The 20,206-nt window shown below is 51.0% G+C and overlaps 1 protein-coding gene across 1 annotated transcript in view; it reads left to right on the forward strand.

Annotated features, from left to right (window-relative positions):
• The first annotated feature begins 1,047 nt into the window (after positions 1 to 1,047).
• The window catches only part of GRIK3 (glutamate ionotropic receptor kainate type subunit 3), a 238,572-nt gene continuing 219,413 nt past the window's right edge, over positions 1,048 to 20,206 (forward strand). The window contains exon 1 of the mRNA XM_019015481.4: positions 1,048 to 1,449. Coding sequence (XP_018871026.1) covers positions 1,335 to 1,449 — 115 coding nt within the window. The 5' untranslated portion in view covers positions 1,048 to 1,334. The remainder of the gene's footprint in view (positions 1,450 to 20,206) is intronic.

Consider the following 20,206-nt stretch of genomic DNA (forward strand, 5'->3'; position numbering starts at 1 on the left):
AAAATTATTATTGCTAATAAACAACGTTGTTTTTCTTTTTAACCCCCTTAGCTTGCTCCCCCACGGATCCTACTCCATCCCACGACAAATTACAGTTTCTCTTTATTCTTTCTCAGGAGAATGAGGGAGGGGGCACCAGCCCCTCCTGCACAGTTACGGGAGAGGGCTGAGAGGGAGCGGGCCCGGCGCCCACGCCCCCCTACATCTAAGGCGTGAGCGGTCTTCCTCCTCCGCAGCCCCAGGACCTGTGCGCGGTCAAGTCCAGCTTCCCACAGCAGGGGGTCTGACTTGGGCTCTCCCACCTCTACCAACTCCCGCAGCTCCCCTGGCCCAGCGTAGACAATTCGCTTTGAATTCTGCCTCTCCGAACCCCCAGCCCCAACTCTGCTGCCAGGAGGAATGGGGTTGGGGAGGGAAGCCAGTTCCCGGGTCAGTCTCCCGCTGCCACCGCCGTCCAGCCAGCGCCCGCCGCGTGGGAGCCGCGAGGCCAGACTCCGCAGACGGCGGGCTCCCGGTCTCGCTGCTCCCGGCGGGCGCGTCTCCTTCAGCTGGTCCGGCCGCTGGGCTGCCGCCGTCTCCCAGCTCGCGGTGCCAGCTCTCGCGCTCCACGCCTGGCTCCCGGGCTCCGTGCCCTCGCAGTAGAAGGGACTGGGGCCGGCGGGGCGGGTGGGGACGTCTGGGAAGCGAGGAGAGTCCTCGTTCTCCAGGCGTCCCCCTACACTGGGGCCAGGGTCCCCTTCCCCGCCCCCCGCGCAGGTGTGAGCGCGCGAGTGTGCGCCTCGGCGAGTGTGAGTGTGAAGTGTGTGTGCGCGGGGGAGTGCGCGGAGGGAGCGCGGGCGGCGGGCGGCGCGGGAGGCGGGAGGCAGGGCGCAGGGGAGGGGGCTGGGAGGGAGAGTGTGCGCGCGTGCAACTCCACTCCGGGGCTTTGTGCGAGCCCGGGCGATAGCATCGGCGGCGGCTGGAGGAGGAGCGGCCGGAGACGCGTGCAGCCCGCCCGCCAGCGCCCGGCAGCCGGGGCAGGTGGGAGCCCGCGCGGGAGCCGAGCCGACGCGAGTCGGAGCCGGAGCCGAGTCCGAGCGGAGTCCGGGCGGAGCCCAGGAGCCTCGCTCGCGGGCAGCCCGTGGGCGGCAGCCAGGCGGGGCGGGCGCCGGCGGGGCGGCCCCCCAGTAAGATGTGCGCGGCGCCGCGGGGCGCCCCCCACTCGCAGCGGCGCTCGGGAGCCGGGCGGCTGGGCCAGGCGGCGCCTTCGGGGCTGCTGCGCGCCCGCGCCTAGAGCTGCCGCCCCAGGGAGCCCGCCACGGCCGCGCCCCGGGCACGCTCGGCGGCGCCCAACGATGACCGCTCCCTGGCGGCGCCTCCGGAGTCTGGTTTGGGAATACTGGGCCGGGCTCCTCGTGTGCGCCTTCTGGATCCCGGACTCGCGCGGGATGCCCCACGTCATCCGGATCGGTAAGCGCTCCCTGGAGCCGGGGGTCTCCGTGCGCCCGGGCGGGGGCGGGAATGGGGGGGCCTCCCAACGCGTTCCGGAGAGATTTTCCTAACCTCTCTCCGAGCTGCTGAGCCGATCGGTGACCACCAGGAGCTCGTCCCTGTGAGGACAAAGTTCCAGAGTCGGGGTCACGGGCCTTACTTACTGGGGAGGAGGCCGCCGGGCCGCAGTGGGCGAGGGGCCCTTGGCGCGCTCCTGAGAGGTCAGACCTGGCAGAGTGTGGCGAAGGTTTCCAGTGCGATCCCGAGTCGAGGGCGCATTTCGCGGTGACTGCCAGCATGAACCGCAGCCGACCGAGTTCTGCGATCGGGCTTCTCCGCAGAGTGGGGACCCTGGGGAAGGCGCCAACTTCTCTCCTCTGCCCACCTCACTCCCCGCGGGCCCTTCGTCCCCACCTCTGGCATAGCTCGAGCGGCCGCAGCGAGGTCGCAGGGCACAGATTCGCATGACGAGGGCAGCCGATCTTCTCTCCTGGTGGTCGCCCTTGGCCTCGGTGGTACCGGTTCAGCCCCGTGCCATGGGGCGGGGGTTGGGGGAGCAGGCCCCCGCTGCCCGCTGCAGCTGGTCCCTCGGGGCCAAGGCCTCTCTCCCGCCTGGGGCAGTGCAGGTAGAGGGAAGGGACGATGGAGGCCGCCCAGCGCGGCCCGGGCAGGCGGCCCAGGGACGCCAGCGGTTTTTAAAGTTAGCCCAAATTCCTCCGCAGCTGGCGGCGGCTGGCGGGGCTGCGCGCGGCTTTCCGAGGCTCTGGCTTCTCCGCGTCTCTTCTCGCCCGAGACTCTTACTCCGGGCTTTAACTTTGTTGTGGCCGCCCAAGGCACCCTGCAGGCCTGAGCGCCGCGCATGTCCCGGGCCGACGACCGGCAGGGCTGGGCCTGGCCGGGCTAAGACGGAGCCTCCATCACCGCAGGCCCTGCGCCCGCCACCAGGCCGGACACCTGGGCCGCCTGGGTTCACTCGGCGCCAGCACCAGCGCCTGGCACCAGGCAAGCCGGACTCCGCCGAGCCAGGGCCACCTTCCTCCTCTACAGCTCTTTTTCAGGGCGGACCTTGGGCTGCCAGCGGCGTGAAAGAGGTGCCGGAACCGGTGTCGGGCTTGGTTTCCGTACTTGAGATTTTCCTAGGAGGCGGTCAGAAACCCAGCGGGTGGGTCTCCTCCTGGGCGGCCGCCTGGGAGCCGGACCCTCTTGAACACCATCTGGATGGGGCAGAGCACAGTCCTCAGCTCTGCCCACTTTGAGATCTTTCGGTCCATGCCCAGGACCCTGGCAGGCAAACACCAGCACCGGAGGCAGAGGAGGCCAGGCACGGGAGGGGACTCTGGGGACAGCCCTTATGGTCAGGCTTAACCCTTTGCAGCCCAGCCTGGTTGCTCCTGACAACGAAATGTCTTCTATCTCTGTGCCTTTGCCTGCCCCAAGCCCAGCCTGGCACCATTCCAGGGGCAGGAAGCCCCCTCCCCCCCCAGTAATGGACCAGCACTTCCTTTATTCCCTGTCTCCTACTCTCTGCTTTTTTGGGGGCGTGCGTCGTAGGGTGTCCTTGGGGAAAAAGGTGGGGGGACTGAGAGGGTGCTATTTGCCCATCACACGGATTGCAGTTCCCTTTTCCTTGATCCTTCTTCCACAGGGGTGGGATGGTTGTGCTCCCAGCCCAGCCTCAGGGATGGAAGTCTTTGGAGGCCCAGAAGGACAGGCTACCGTAAGGGCAGCCTCAGAGGGATAAGCTGGGAAGGCGCAGGATGATGTATCCTTACTGTGAAATTGAATGCGTTAGGGAGTTCCTCCCAGCCCTTAGGAAGAGCATCCCCAAGCCTGCCCGCCCTTTCTTGGGTTCAGAGTGTAATAATGAAATTAAAGGATGGCAGAGCCCTCCTCTCTTCTAATCTTCTTCGTATTAAGCCCCAGGATTAATTAGCGTATCAGCCCAGGTCATTTATATCCAAGAGCCCTGCCCCATTTGATTCTCAGCCCATGGACTGGGGTGTTGTGCCTGCGCCAAACGTGACCGCCAGAGCTGTGCCAGTTTGGGCGGAGGATGGGAGGACTCTGAGGCCTCTGGAGACTCCTGGGGAGCTGAGTTTCTGTCCTTCTGAGCCCCTGCTTGAACCCCAGCTGGAGCCAGGGAGCTACAGTGGACATGGACAGAAAGAGCGAGCGAGAGAGAGAGAGAATCTCATGCTAAAATCCAAACACACCACCTTGGCTGGGCCCGGTGCCCTCTCCCTTTGCCCATCCCCCCCATCCCTGGGATCTCAGGGTTCTGGCTGGGGCTTTAAGAATTTGAGGCCCTCTGGAGTGTGCTAGGTGCTTCTGATTCTCAAGACTGGCACCTGAGCCGGCTGAGCTTGGAGCTGAATGCTTCTCCAGCAGCCAGGCATCGCCGAGCACCAGCCCGGAGAGGGCTTTCTTGCAGGTGCCAGAGGGGCTCTCTGGGCTGAGGAGCATCCTACCTGCCCCCTCTTTGTGTCTCTTTTGGGGGCTGAAATTTCCTCTTAGACAAGGAGATGGATAGCTCAGCAGTGTGACAGAGTGTTCAAACAATCTGTCTTGAATAGATGAATTGCATTGCTCTGTCTTTTTGTAATTGTGTCTATCAGAAAGAGAGGTCAAGGCATTGATTGCTTGGATGGTTTGCAAGTAACAAAAGAGAGTGAGGGAGAGAGCAAGGGAGAGAGAATGATTGGATTGTAGTCTGCGAGAAAAAAATGATCATTGATTATTTTATGTGAATATGTGGAAGATGTATTCTATGTATGATTATCAAATGTTGTTCATTGAAGGTTTTCAAGCCATATTGTTTGGCATTTTATTATTATTATCATCGTTATTATTGTTTGGGTGAATCCCAGTCTTAACTTATGGAAGGCAGTTTAATGCATAGATTCTCTCAGCCAAACAGGCTTCAGTGACCTCCCGTGGGGACCTGAATTTCCAGGTTACCTGACCCCAAATCTGTAGTGGAGGGGCTGCTGAACTTGGAGGCAGGAGGTCTGGGTTTTCTGCTGCATCTGCCACCAGTTTGTTGGGCCATTTCCATCAAATCACACCTCTCCCTGGCACCCCAGGCCTCAGTTTCTCCATCTGTAAACTATTTGGTTGGCCTTAATGGTTGGTATGTTCTGTGGTTTCAAAGTTCCCTTTAGTGCAGGCTGGCGGGCACTGTTATGCCATTGTAGGTTTCATGGTTAGTTCTCTCCTCATGTTATGGGCATATGTAGGATTGAGGGCCAGCCTGGAATTTGAAAAGGGAACTAGACAGTGGTGGCAGCAGCTGGGGAAGCCTGGCCAGCTCTTCTGTGTGTTGAGGAGCTCAAGTGGATGGTGGTGATCTCCAGCCAGCCAGTGGGGAGGTTTGAAGCCAAATGACTGCAGAGACATAAAGCAGGTGTGTGGGGGGGAGGGGGTGGGGGGCGGGGAAAAGGAAGGGTTGGCCCAGCTCTGGACTCTGAGCATCTACAGATAGAGCAGAACTGAGCTGCAAGGTCCTGAGTTTCCTGAATGTACAGGGGCCCAGCAGGCAACAGCAGCCGATCCCTGGGGAGAGACGCCCCCTCCCTCAGAGTTCCCAAACCTAAACATTCATCTCTTGAGTTTGGGAGCCGCTGTGTATAAAACAATGAGAAATTTCTCACAGTGACTGGTGATGCGCTGAAACATCGCTGCCTTGTAGGAGCAGACAGCAGCTGAATGAAGATCAATAGGGTTTTCCCCCCTGGAAGTAAATAGCTTCAGACAAGACCTGGGAGTGGCCCGCGGGGCCTTAGAGAGCATTAACTTGAGGAATTTCTACCTCCACTTTTCAGCCCAGCTGCTGCTGTTAGCCCCAGCTTTCCTCCTTCTCAACTGGAGTTTAATTTTCTTCCTGATGCCTGCCTCGCACTTCGCTAAACAGTCTTTTGACGTCAGAATGACCTAGGGTCTTTAGAGGTGGTTTATGCAAGGTGAGCCAGGCACCCTGGCCTCACTAGGCTCTTCCAAGGTCACCTGCATCCTCCTGTAGCCGGCAGGATGGCTGACCTCAGAAGTCCAGCTCATGTGCTGTTTTCAAAGGGCTTTGCGGGATGGCTCTTTATCCCCGACCCCTCCAGAAATGCAAGCTGCCTCCAACCACTCCAGAAATGCAAGCTGCCTAGTGGCTTTTAGGATCCTTTGTGGGGCTGTAAGCCTTCCTGAATCCCCACGTTCCCACAGGCACTCTGTGCCTGCCCCAGGAAACAGTCCCCTCCATGGGGGAGGAAGCACAGATGCCCCCGTGGGCTGTGGAACTACCCCTCCTCTTGAGAGAAGTATAAGGCCATATGCAGGACAGACTGCAAGCCTGCTTGGTGAAGGGAGTTCTTTTAGCAGGAGACCTGTTTGATCTCAGTGACTGGGACTGTGTTTCTGGTCTGCTGAGGTGGCGCCTCCTCTACTTGCCACAGCAGCTGCCCCTGTCTCTTCCTCGCAGCTGCAGCCTGGCTTGCCTTGCTTGCTCAGGACCTTCCAGAGGGAACTGAAACGGTGGGTGCTTCACTCCACTGGGCAGCACGGAGAGGAACTGGGGGGCTCTGCACACCCCGCCTGGCAACAGAGAGGACCAATGTTGCAGGAGCAGGGCCCTCGTTGAGGCTAGCACCCAGCAGGCACTCGCTTGTCCTCCAGAGGCCAGTGTGGTAGGGCTGCAGCTCTGGGAAGACAGATGCACTAAGGGCCTGCCTGGTATGGAAACGGAGCTGATGCGGATGGGGCTGGCGCCTTGGCCTTGGGCTTGATTCCTGGAATCGCTCTTCTCCCAGGTGCTGATTCTCCAGCAGCAGCACCAGAGGGCAGTGTGCCTGTGCTGAGACGGCCACCGCAGTGTCTTCTGTCTGGGGTCCCACCTGGGTCTGGAGCAAAATCAAAATAATGAAACAACAATGACAACAACCATACGATGGCTCCAATTTATTGTGCAATTATTAGCCACTAAGCGCTGTGCCAAATGCTTTTCAAACAATGACTCATAGTGTGGGTAAATAGTAAGTGCTCAATAAATGGAGCCATAAGGCCTTTCTCTTCATCTTAGGTAGCCTTCACAACCTACAGACATTATCCCATTTTACAGGTGAGGGAACTAAGCTTGGTGGTGTCACTTGCCCAAGATCGCACAGCCAGTGAGCGGTAGAAGTGGGATAAGAAGTATGGTGTGCCTGCCTCTGGATCCCATGCATTTAGCTGGCTGTGCCATCTGGAGATGGCAAGAAACAGTTTTTAAGGGGCTGAATGCGGTGCCCCTACCCCCACTCCCCATTCTGGTTGCTGAGTGAGGTCTCACTGGCTGGGCTATGTTGGTCCTCCTCTGGGAGGATGGCCATCTGGGCTCTACCACTCTGAATTCCACTAGCACTAGTTTTCAGTGTCAGACTGGCCTTGCTGATGAGCTGTGAGGCAGATTTGCCTCCTCCAGGGCACAGGTGTGGATGGTCTTTCCCAGCCTTCCTACCAACACACATCCTTCCATGTACTACATCCCCCATTGTCCTGGCTTCTGGACTCTGCTTGAGGCTTTAATCTAAGCCCTAAATAAAGGACGGACTCACCCTTGGGTGAGACCAGTTCACCTACAGGGATCCCACTGTTCTGGGGTCTGTAGTCTACATGTCCCCATTGGAACCACCAGGCTGTCCTCAAAGACATTGTCAAAGCCTTGAGGAAACCCAAGGGCCTTGTGTCTGTGTCTCCTTCACCTCCATCCTCCTCACCCAGGGACCTGGAAAGAGAAGGTGGTTGGAGAATTAGCTGTCTTTGTTATTCCTTCCTTCCCTCACTTCCCTTTTTCCTTCCTCAGTCCTGTTCCTTCTTGCCAACATCCCTTCAAGGCTAATAGGTTTTTATGGTCGTTTTATTTTTAAGCAAGAGTCACATCCTGACCTTCTAAATTGGGCCTGCTGCCTCTGGGTCCTGGAATATGTGTTGCTGTGTCACAGACACCGTGGGTTGGGCATGGGGACCTGGATGCAAGAGTCTTCCTAGTCCACCATTCCGTCTACAAGAGCAAAGGCAAACCCAGACTTACCCTTCTCTGTCTGCAGTATTCCTTCTCCCATGGTGCCAGGGGAGCCTGGGATAATGGTGGCTGCCAGGGACTGAGCTGTTCTGGAAGTGAGGGGAAGCTGCACTGCCCAAAGTCACTACAAAGGTGACAGATTTGAGACAGGCATGGTCAGAAGGGTTATGTTACTTTCCAGGGCCTCCATTTCCCCATCTGTAAAATGGGGATGATACTGCCCATTGGGTTAAATACGTGTGACGTCTTTTCAAAAAAGCTTACATGCTGTCCACAGTTGAGTGTTTCTTTTTGCCCTTGGAGGAGTCTGTGCACAGGGCTGGGTGTAGGGTGATGCTAGGGAGACCTCCAGGGAGCTGACTCTAAGGAGGCCCTTTGCTTGCATGACTTACCATGAGAGGGGGCGCCTCCTTAAATCCTGGCCCTGACCCAGCATCTGAATTTGCTTCTGGAGTATGCTTTTCCTCCCACTTATCTTTGTGCTCCAGAGACAAATCCTAATTGAGCATGATTTGGAGAGATGAGACCAAATTGAGGGCCAGGGGACTGGGTTTGAGGACAACAGGTTGTTCAGATTTTCTTTTGTTTCTCATAGCCATGTTTCATAGCAGCCATGCCCCTAGAGCCGTCTGCCCTTCCTTCCTTTGTTTTATTTCCTTTGGAAATCGCCTCCAGGGTCCACACTGCCTCTCCCTAGTCACAGCTCAGCTGCCCAGATCCTTCTCCTTGCTTCCTTTGACCTTTATGCCTTGTTTACTAACAGTATTGACCTTGGCCATGGTTTTCTGGGGGTGAGTCGGTGTCTAGGCTTTCTCTAATGCATGTGCATTGTGCCTCCCCCACTAGACAAGGAGCTACCCAAGGGTGTCTCAGGCCATCTCTCCCCCATCACTTCCAAGAAACAGAATGATTTTTTTTGGAGTCAATAATATATTTCATTGATTCTAAGATGGGATTTTTTTTTTCACATTTTCATATCTCTGACATCAGCTCGTGTCTCACATGTCATGTCTAAGTTTACTTGCAGAATTTTTTCTTTCTTGGCACTCCAAGAAAGAATGGCATGTCTTAGGTCTGATGAAATGTGGTGGATCTATTTTTGAACGTGAGTCCAATGTGTACTTGCTGTGTGACCTTGGGGAAGTCACCGCACCTCTGAGCTTCCATTTCCTCATCTATAAAATAGAAGTATTAACGTTAGGTTGAACCATGTGCAGCTATTGTTGACCTACAAAAATCTTGTGGTTGACCCTTACAGTATTGTCTGCATAGGGTTATTGTGAGGATTAAAGGAGATAAAGTATGTAAAGCTCTTTGCATAGTGCCCGATGCTTAATAAATTTTAGGAGAAAAAAGAGAGTTCCCCAAGGGTGGGGCCACATCTCCACCGACTCTGGGCTCTGAGGCTGTCTGCATCTCATGTGCCCTTGGCTTTGTGCTAACCCCTAGTGCCCCATACTCCATGCAGCCTCATATGTGGCATATGCCCATCGCTCACATACCCATGGGCCCTGCACTGGAGTTGGTGGGCCTAGCAGTCCGTACCAATTATTCACTGTGCTAGGGAGCTACAGAGGTACCCTTTCTTGGATGCTCATAATGTCAGCTCCCAGACACCGCCTGGCCCATTATTTATGGGGTGCTTGTTCTTCCCTGATTTTGCAACATTTTGATTAAAATGCATTTTGCATATGTTCAGAGCTGGGAAGACCGTGGTTATGGGATGTTCTTAAGGGGCTGGTCCAGAGAGTCTTGATCAGCCCTTCTCAGATGGGGAGTACAATCTCACCTCCTGGGCAGGCCACTGGAGACTAGAGAGGGTCTGAGGCTAGAGGCCCTAGGGGATAGACACTTTAGCTCTCCTAGAAGACAGCAGGTAATGAGGACAGAGGCAAAAGGCAGGGAGGAGAGAGTCCCCATGGTGATCATACAGATCGGAGATAATGAAATGGAGTGAGATCCTGGGGGAGTGGTGGTTTCAACTCCAAATTCTTTGGTGCCATGCTGAATGGTAGTTAAGGATAGCAGAGGGGGGAAAAGCAGCAAGAAGGAACTAAGATTCTGGTTTGTATTAAAAGGGTTCCAATTCATAGGAGACAATTAAGTCTTGTGCTATTAAAGGGACTGATGCAGACAGGCTGCCGATGGAAGGGGGTTTATAGAGTTCTCAGAACAACTGCAGGGATGAGCTCTTTAAATATGGGAATGAGGAAGACTTCTGCAAAGCCTTTCTGCATCTGCTTTGCAGAACTGAAATATGCTATTCCAAAAAGCTGCCCAATTGGGCGGAAAAGCAGTAGCGGGGAGCCAAGGACTTTCCAGGGCTCCAGGCATCACATTTCCTGTCTATGGTGAAGAATCAAATAATCTAGGCTGAAAAGAACCCCGGGGGTCATTCTAGGCTTCTGGTTCTTAAATATTAGCATGTGCCAGAATCACCCAAAGCACTCGTTAAGATGCAGATTGCTGGGCCCCATCCGCAGAGCTTCTGATTCCGTGGGTGTGGGGTGAGGCCTGAGTGCTTGCCTTTTTAACAGTTTCCCAGATCGTGATGATGCCGCTCATCTGGGAGCCACACTTTGAGAACTGCTGTTCTAGGTCAATGGAGGATCCCACTACATACAGGTGGGTAGCCAGTCTCTGATTGAATGCCACCTGTAATGGGAAGCTCACCAATTTTAGGCCCCACCCATTCTTTACTGCAGATGTTTTGCCCATGCTAATCTTTGTTGCAAATTTTCCTCTAAAAAGCTAACGTGTCTCCCTGCAGTTCTAGGAGGGCAATATAACTGGGGTCTGAGTGTGGGTTTGAAATTCCTCTGTCTGAGTTTCAACTCTTGATCCCTTCCCTCCTGGCTGTGTGACTTTGGGTAAGTCACTTACTTTCTCTAAGTCTAGATTTCCTTACCTGTAAAATGAGGATAATAGCAGATTTCACCTCATGAAATTATTGTGAGAATTAACATGCCTGGCAAAAACGAAGCTCTCAATGCATTTAGCTCTCAATCTAATCTTGAGGATAAGCTCATAGATTCTAAGATCTAACAGCCTGAGATTGAAGGCTGCCTCCCTCACTTCCCACCTGTGTAATCTTGAGCAAACTCTTTTTTTTTTTTTTGAGATGGAGTCTTGCTCTGTTGCCCAGGCTGGAGTGCAGTGGCACAATCTCACCTCACTGCAACCTCCACTTCCTGGGTTCAAGCAATTCTCCTGCCTCAGCCTCCTGAGGAGCTGGCACTACAGGCGCCTGCCACCACGCCTGGCTAATTTTTCTATTTTTAGTAGAGATGGGGTTTCACCATATTGGCCAGGCTGGTCGAACTCCTGACCTTGTGATCTGCCCACTTCAGCCTCCCAAGAGCAAAGTATTTAATATCTCAAAATAATAATAATAATAATAATAATAATAATAATAATAATAATAATAATAGTTGTACCTGCCTCATAGGGTTTTTGTGAGGATTGAATGAGTTAATGCATATGAAGTGCTTAGAACACAGCCGTGGTAAGCACTCAATACATGTTGTCTATCATTCCTACTATTATGATCACCATGCCCACTGACTCTGGCTTGAGTTTGTTCCCTGTCCTACACTAGAGCTCTGCAGAAACACAAAGGCATTTATTTCTTCAGACTAAAGAGGCTTAATTCCTCCAGCATGGCGTCAAGAGATGACCACAGTGCTACTTATTTATTGAAACCAGTAAGATCATCACCTCCTCAGATCTCAGCTTTGGTGTCTAGTTATACAACCCCAGATTGTTTCAGGCTTTTTAGCAGCCATTTCAGTCTGTTGATTTATCCTAAGCTGGTGTTCTCATGAGATACATGAGATCTTTTCCACAAGTATTGCTGCTGATCTATAACTTTTCTTATCCTCCCTTTAGTAGTTGATCTTTTGAGCCTAAAGGCAGAACCTATCATTTATCTCCCAGTAAGTTCTATCATTGAACCTTCAGGCAGTTATTCTTACTCATTGTTTCTGGACCACCAGAGCCTATTACCACGTCTCCATGCTTGGAAAGCAGGTATGGATTACACCCTCTTCTAACCCCTGCCTCCCTCCTGGGGTCTGTGGTAGAGAGGTTAAGTGGTTATTAGCCTACAGTATGGTTGGGGTTGGGAATCACTGTTCTGAATAGTGAAGCTTTTTGGGATTCCCATTCTGATGTCTCGCATGCTTCCTGCCATCTGAGCCTGGGATAAACATATCCTCCTTCCCTTCAGCCAGGTCTGCCATAAACACATTAAAAAGGAAATGAGCAATGTCAGAGTCTGATGGCTTTATTCAAATGGTCTTGGATCCACTATCCTACACTTTAACGAGCTTCAGAATTCCACTGGCTTCTTTATGCCCTCAGGCCCTTTATGATCTGCCATGGTTGGCATCTCTGGACTCATAGACTGTCCCTTCTTGCTTCACCCTCTCTGATCCACTGCATTGAACATCTAAGTCCCCAGAAGGCACTGTGCTTTCCCCCACACTCTGGGACTCTGCACTGGATTTCCTTTTTTCTTTCCTTTTTCTTTCTTTTTTTTTTTTTTTTTTTGAGATAGAGTCTCACTCTGTTGCTTAGGCTGGAGTGCAGTGGCGTGATCTCAGCTCACCACAACCTCTGCCTCCTGGGTTCAAGCGATTCTCCTGCCTCAGCCTCCCAAGTAGCTGGGACTACAGGTGCATGCCACCACGCCTGGCTCATTTTTGTATTTTTAGTAGAGATGGGGTTTCACCATGTTGGCCAGGCTGGTCTCGAACTCCTGACCTCGTGATCTGCCCACCATGGCCTCCCAAAGTGCTCAGATTACAGACGTGAGCCACTGTGCCCGGCCGGGCTCTATTTCTTTTTGGCCAACTTCTACTCATACTAAGGTTTCAATGAACATGTCTTTTCCTCCAGGAAGCATTTCTCAACCTCCATCCCCTTCTGAGTCCCACAGCACCCTCTACTTTTCCTGTTGTAGCACTTGCTGTATTATAATTCTTAGTTACTTTAGAGATAAGTGCTGTACCGGCATGGGCCATAGCCAGGTTGTTCACCACTTTATCCAGTGCTTCTAGCACAGTGCGGGACTCCTAGTAGATAATTAATAAATATTTGTTGAATAAATGAATGCAATGGTGAATATGGTCATTTGAATATAAGTCCACCTAACTGCCCTGGCATGCAGCTCAACACTTTTTCCATTTTGTCAATGAGGATTTTATGAAGGATGTTGTTAGATTCTTCCACGAAGTCAAGATGCTCATGCTGTCTATGGTGGTCTCCTGACACACCAGTTCTGCAACTTTTTCTGTGCCAGGACCTTTTAGATTTAGTCTTTTGGGCAGAGCTGGAATATTTGTGGGAGTGAGCCCTTCTTTCTCAAGCCTAGGATTGGACTTTACATTCATTGTCTTGTTCCTATCATGATGAATTTCTTGAGAGAGACAAACTGTCTTCTTAAAGAAGAGACTGGAGGAGAGATCACAGTCCTCCTGCCTTTTCTGACCTCACCCCTCTCTCCTTCCCACTTGTCCGTCAGCATCTCGGCTGCTCTTTCTGGGAGCTGAACCAAGGAAGAGAACCTCTGCTGTGCTGTCGTTAATAGGCTGAGCACTCAGGACAGCTGTCAGGCAGAACTGTGGCTGGGCCATTGCTCTGCTTCCCATCATAGGTCAGGTCTCTCCTTTTTCTGTCTTTACCACATCACTGGCTCCTCCAAGGATATGTAGACAACTGGTCAACATGACAGCTTGGTGTAAAGCAGAGGTGTTGACAGTTAACCTGGAGATTCAGGCTGTATAGACAGTCAACGGAGGCCATTTAGCCCTGGGAATATATGCATCCTCCACACCAGGTTCTGGGGAAAGTGAGTGTGTGCACATGTTTTTGTGTCCTTGCAGGAGATGACCATATGGAAGTTTGCTTCTCTAGCACAGACTTCTCAAAGTGGGGCTCAACAGTCTTTCTTTATCCCAAGCCTGATGAGTGAGTAGTGACTTTCCTTTGTATCAGTGGGGAAACTGAGGACTTAAAGGCTGGTCCCAGTTCCTGACTGACTGGGCTGATCTGTCTACTGTACCAATGTGACTGAGAGTGAGGATGGGGCAGGTTTGCAATGGAGCCCTGAGCTTCCCCTCCTGAACACAACAGAACTGAGCTCTCCCCTGAGGCCAGGCCCCCCCTTTTCTTGCTTCCCTCCCTGGGGAAACATGACACATCATGAGCAGAAAGAGCCTGTTGCCTACATGACCATTTTTCCTGCCCAGTTTAATAGAGGTGACAGCCGTCTATTTTACTTGTCTCGTAACATTGAATCAGTAAATAAAATATGGGTGAACTCTCAGGTTTAGCTGAATTATGGCTGGTCTATGGGGACTGTGGGCTGGGGGAGAGTTGAGCAAAGAAATTGAATCCTTGTCTTCTTGCAAGAGAAGCAGAGCCTTGCATCTTCCTTCTGGATCCAGGAAATCTTTCAGCACTTGAGGAAGCCAGGCCAGCAAGGTAATCTTGTTTGGTGGTCTCCGAGCCCGTGGAAGAACCAGAACACAAATGGAGGCACCCCAAATGCTGGGGCTACAGGAGCACTACCTGTCCCCATTTTTTTTCTCTCACGGATTGGGATGCTGAAGACAGAAAAGAGAAAATGACTTGTGTCATGTCCCTTGGTGAGCCATGGGAAAAAAACAGACAACTGTATGGGTCCTCTGACCCTCATCCTATTAAGAAAACCTGATCTACGCTCCTATTCTCTCTCTCTCTCTCTCTCTCTCTCTCACACACACACACACACACACAAACACACACACACACACACACACTTGCGAATTTGAAGTTTTACATTTGCAGTCTTAAGAGAGCAAAAGAGCCTAGACTTTTCCAATGTGGAAAAACCAACCTGTGAAACACTCTTCCACATTGCGAGAGAAATACAAATTGGATTCATATGTGTTTAGAAGAAGTCATAAATAACAGATGCACCGTGTGGTTCAGCAAGAGCCAGGGAGATTGAGAGTCACCCCAACCTCTGTGTTCAGCACCACGGAGAGCAGCCAGGGCCGGGGGTAGCCGGTGGCGCCATCTGCATGCTGGCTTTTCTAGTATGGGTGGTGTGGTTATTGTAAGGTCTTGCTAAACAGGCATTCTTTTTTTCAAATGCTATTCCTTTAGAACTCTGGTAGGCTAGTAAGAACTGTTATTTTTTGTTGTTCAAATAGAATAACGCATGGTAAAAGAAAATCAAGGTAATAGATGGAATTTTCTCCTTTTTTCTTTCCTTTCCACATAAATTGTTCTTAAACCTTTGGTGCCTTGTACGGCTTGTCTGCTAGGGAGCAGCAGCAGATGACAAAACGAGTGAGCATTCCATTGTCAAATGTCACACCTGATACCAAGCATCTTGGTTCGGCTTGTCAGCCTCATCTTTCACATCGCATTTTGTAAGTAGGATTGTGTTCTGTATTTTTATCCTGCTAAATGTGATTTCTTAAAAGTATTTTGTGTGTTATTATTTCCTGAGTTGTGGAGACCTGCATACCTATAATAGAGCCATATTTTCTGCTAGTAAATAAAATTATTCCTCATTCAGGTGATGGGAATTAAATGTGTCACAGCTTGGTGGCATTCCCTAAACAACCCCAGCGGTTCCAGGTGCTCTACCACCTGGATGTGTCTGGGAAGGCTTGTGGTGGGGATGGGCATTGACAAAGCCTCTCCCAGACAGAAAAGTCGTGCCAGGAGTGACCTCAGTGTTTCTCAGAAAAATGGTGCACTTTTATCCATCACTGGGGTATGGAGAGTTGGCTGGGAACACCTGGACTAGAGCTCAAAGGACCAGAGAAGGTGAAGAGTGTTAGAATGATAGAGTCAGAGGAATTGTTTCACTTGCCTCTGAGGAATTTGCCTCTGAACAAGAAATGAGGTTTAGGCAAATGGACCCCAAGGATTTAAGAGGTAAGATGGCATCTTGGACGTCACACAGCAAATAGAAAAATCCAGGATGGTCAGGGAGGAAGTGAGCTATGGTAGCTACAAAGTGAGGGCTACTTCAGGGGCTCTGGCTGAAGATTTCTCAGTATGAGGGGATTTGGGGCTTTTTGATGCTCCTGCTTGGATTCGCAGAATCAGAAAAATCTGCTTTGGAAATTGTGGTTATTTTTATGCTGTTTGTAATTTTGTGTTTATTTCCTGTCTTTTTCACATGGGTTCTGGGCTGACTCATTGATTCACCAAACATTTATGGAGCACCCACTCTGTGTACTGCAGAGTACATAGGGTCAGGGGATTTGCGGGGGCTCCAGGATGCGGGGGCAATGAAACAGCACTCCTGGGCTTGGTGGTATTTGAATGTCCTCATGGTAGGTCCAATTAGGTGACCTTTAGAAATAGCTGTGGTTCCTTGAACATTTCAGTATGTACAGTTTAGACCAGTCTTGCATTTGGATCTTCCTCATTCCCTGGAGTCCTGGGGAGGAGTAATGAGGCTCAGAGAGATGAAGAGACGAACTGAAAGTCGCACAGTCGAGTTGGCGGGGAGGCTGCATCTCCATTTCACCCTTCACTCCTGACCTCCTTCCTGCCCTTGCCCCTTCTAAATCAGTTTATCACTTACATTGTTCTGAGAGTGTTCTTTCACCCCTGAGCTGTCACATTTATCCCCCTCCAGGGTTCACTTTGGCCAATTCCCTGTCTTTTAGCAGAACTGAACCTTAACTTTTCTAGAAGGATGGATGCATGTGTAAGTAGGGGGTGAAAGGTAAAGGAAGGGGTTAGTACCCAATTTGTAAGTCTCCAAGGGACATAGTCTGTCTCTCTGGTGAGGAAATTCTTCTTTCTGACTAACCCAGATCATTCCTGATGCAGTGTAAATCCATCTCGTCCATGGATTTTCCTGGACATGGCTGTTCTTGGAGGGTGGGAGGGAACATCTAGCTTGGAAGTCAGTCGCTTCGGGGGCTTTTCTTTCTGGGGTTGCAGCAAAGAGGCTCTCAGGCAATTAAATTGAAATGGCTGTACTTTTGCTCCTGGGGGCCTGGGTAGATTTATAATATTTTGTTTTTTAAAAAAATTGGAGTTTTTTTTTTCATGGAGACAATGATTTACGGAATAATCAATTTCTTTATCTACCTAATACATTGGAGTGATCCATCAATGCAGGCATCAATCTCCCCCTGGGGCTGTGTGAGGGCAGAGAGCCTTTGAGCCTGACTCATCTGGCAAAAGGTGGCTTTTAATACGAGTGACTTTGCTCCCCGATCCTGGATCTGAGGCCTGCGGTTAAGGAGGGTCAGGGGCTCTTCAGCAAAAATATTAATGCTTTCTCCTTATTAGTCTCTGCTCTGCCAGAGAGAAATAAGGTGCAGTAAGCTCTGTCCCCATTGTGCAGTTTATAGAGACAAAGGACCAGAAAGAGTGCTCAGAGACCAGAATTTGGAGGCATGCAGGTGGGAGTGGCCATCTCTAAATCTCTAAGGGTTGCAGTGTATGAGAAGGAGCAGATCTGGTGTTAAAGGTCCCAGTAGAATCGGGGCCAGTGAGTGATGGTCCAAGAAGGCAGATTTTGATTCAATACCAGCTATCCGTTTTCAGTGCTTTTTAAAGATTCAGTAAGATGCCTTGGGACCTAGTGGGCTTCCTATTATGGGCCAGATTCTGGTGTTACCGAACCAGTCCTGTTTTGCCCACCGTGCAGTATGCCAATCACTGAGACGATGAGTTTTGCAGCAGAGAAAGGGTTTATTCATGTGGCAGCCAAGCGAGGAGACAGGAAAACAGGTTTCAAATCCACCTTCCCAAAGACGAGGTTTAGGGTTGTTTATGGGAGAGAGAAGCAGAGTGGTCTGAAGCATGGGGAAAGGTGATTGGGGGTAAGGAGAAGTGAGGCAATCAGTTTCTGCACAAGCGTAGTCAAGCTTCATGGCCGTTCATAGGACAAAGTCTGAAAAAAATGGCAGCATCAGCATGACCTGAGGGTGGAGCTCTTGGCCCTATGACGTCAAAAGAGGACTCATTACCCATCCATCATTTGTGTAGGTCCAGTTGAAGGGTCAGTGGTCTCACTCAGTTTGAACTGGATAGGAGCAGACTCTAAATTTCTGAAAAACAACTTAGGCAACCGTTAGCATTGTGATCCATACGTCAGAGGTGTTATCTCTAGTGAGGTTGGAGAGAGTCTTTTTAAAAAAACAGCTAAAAGCAAGCAAAGCTGGCTAAGGTTTGACAAGCCTATTCAGGTTTGCCCTCGGCTTCTCAAGCACAGATTGGCCAGGGGTATTATCAAGGGGCCCTGGATTCCTTTCACTGTGTAATTCTAGGCATGCCCAACTGTGCGGCAAGACATGCCATAAAAATCCAGGTTTTCTGAGCTCCCTGAAAAAGCCAGTGCCTGCTCCTGGCTATGCAAACTCCAGGAAGGTCAAGCCTGGTAGTGGTTGTGAAGAATACTCTTAAGCTTCTTTTTTATGGTTTTTAGAAATCTTTTTAAAGAAAACAGCTCAACACCTTTTTTCTTCTTCTTTTTTTTTTTTTTTAAGAGACAGGGTCTCCCTGTGTTGCCCAGGCTGGTCTTAAACTCCTGGGCTCAAGTTATCCTCCTGCCTCGGCCTCCCAGAGTGCTGGAATTACAGGTGTGAGCCACCACGCCCAGCCTAGCTCAACACCTTTCTTTTTTTCCTTTTTTTTTTTGAGACAAAGTCTCACTCTGTGTCCCAGGCTGGACTGCAGTGGTGCAATCTCGGCTCACTGCAACCCCCACCTCTAGGTTCAAGCGATCCTCCCCCCTCAGCTGTCCCAAGTAGCTGGGACTACAGGTGTATGCCATCATACCCAGCTAATTTTTGTACTTTTATTAGAGACAGAGTTTCACCATGTTGGCTAGGTTGGTCTTAAACTCCTGACCTCAGGTGATCCACCCGCCTTGGTCTCCCAAAGTGCTGGGATTACAGGTTTCAGCCACCGCGCCTGGCCCTCAACATCTTTTGATGTCTCACTCTGCTGAAGACTAACCTCTTTGCTTGGAATTCAAGAAATTCTCTTTCTAAACTCTATTTCTGGGTTATGACCCCTTCCACACCCTCATCATTTTAATTTTAATTGGTTTTTTAAGTTGAATCAGCCAACATTCAAAAATTGGGACGTTTCATATGAAATTTTGGGTTTCCAGCTTCTCTTCCCACATTCACATATGCCTCAGTCCCCACCCCTCCTTATAGTCATTTCCTGTTCCAGGGCCAGTCACTGTCCTGCTGCTGCTGTTTTTCTTTCAGTAAAGTTAAGAAGGAAAAGTAAAAAGTTTTTATTTTCAGGAGTAAACAAAAGACAGACTAGGAGGGCCAATTTTTTCAAATTTGTTTCTCTCACCAGCCCTGTTTCACTCTAGGTTTCGGTTGGCCCTGCAGGCATTGAGCCACTGACCTACCACAGGGGCAAAGAGCAACTCAGAGGGAGGGATCTTGTCCCATTCCTGTTTATTGTGACGATAACAGCAATTGTTTATTGAGCCCTTTTCCAAGCTCATTTAACCCTAAGGTGAGTCTAATTATTCCCACTTTCCAGATAAGGAATCTGAGCCTTAATGAGGTGAAGGTACCCAGTGGAGTGAGTAAGTGATGGGTGTCACTAAGACTTGAACTCCTGTCTGCCTGACTCCATTGTAATCCCCTGTGTATTCCTAGCAGCTGCCCCTAGCAATGCCCACAATTGGCAATTAATAAGTGCCAGACAAGTCAACTTGAATTCCAGAGTCACAGATGGGATGGGGCCAGGTGGGAAACTTCCAACCTTAAAGTGAACAGTGGCACATTTAGGATACTCCTGATTCTTCCTTCCTTCCTTTGGTGCCTGGCTGGGCACAAGCGGCTGCTGTGTGTCTCTTGGGTGGCATTACCCAGAGTTCAGTTAACATGTGCTGGGCAGGAAATCTGCTGTGGGTCCGTTTTGCATTACCATGTCTCTGAGGTGCGTGGACATGATGCAGGCGCCAGAGCTTGGCAGGAGCATTTTAACAACCTCTGTCCTTGTTCGCTCCCTGTAGTTCTCGCAGTGGCCGCAGGCCCATCTCTCCAACACAGACCAAGCAACTAATTGGGCCTGGATAACAAACCACACAGACACAAGCCCCTTTGCATTCCCCTCCTGGACTGCAACGTGGGAGGCTTTCCAAAGCTGCCACCTTCTGCTGGGGTGGGAGTTGGGGGAAATGGGGAGAGGCTGACCTGCCCACCCTAGACAGGGACAGGGTGCTTGGCACCCTCTCCCTGGCTAGGCTATGGACCTGGGGGCCCCTGTGGCAAGAGTGTGGGCTCTTTGGTGTCAAGAGTCTCCTGTGGACATTGTCAGGAGGTGGCTGCAGAAGGGAGATTTAGTAATGAACAAAGCACTGGCTCCCCAGCTCAGAACAGTGTCTGTAAATCCCACCTTGCTCAAATCCTGAGATTTTATTATTCCGCCAGCCCTTTGGAGCCAGGTGGCAGTGGGAAGCTTCAGATTAATTTGGGAGATGTTTTCTTTGCGGAACCTCCGGCTTTCTAGGCAAGTGGATTAAGTTCTGGATAAAATAAGGGCTCTTACTTTCTTGACATTTGGGCCTGGCTTTGCTTTCCCACCTGCTGGGGTTTACTTTGGGTGTGTGAGTTTATCCCCACAGGCTCCCTTTGCTGTCTGCCCCTTGGGGTCTCTGCTTTAGCACATCGTCTCCAGGGAGATGTGGCTTTT

The sequence above is a fragment of the Gorilla gorilla genome, chromosome 1 (genome assembly GCF_029281585.2).
Source record: "Gorilla gorilla gorilla isolate KB3781 chromosome 1, NHGRI_mGorGor1-v2.1_pri, whole genome shotgun sequence".
Taxonomy (NCBI): domain Eukaryota; kingdom Metazoa; phylum Chordata; class Mammalia; order Primates; family Hominidae; genus Gorilla; species Gorilla gorilla.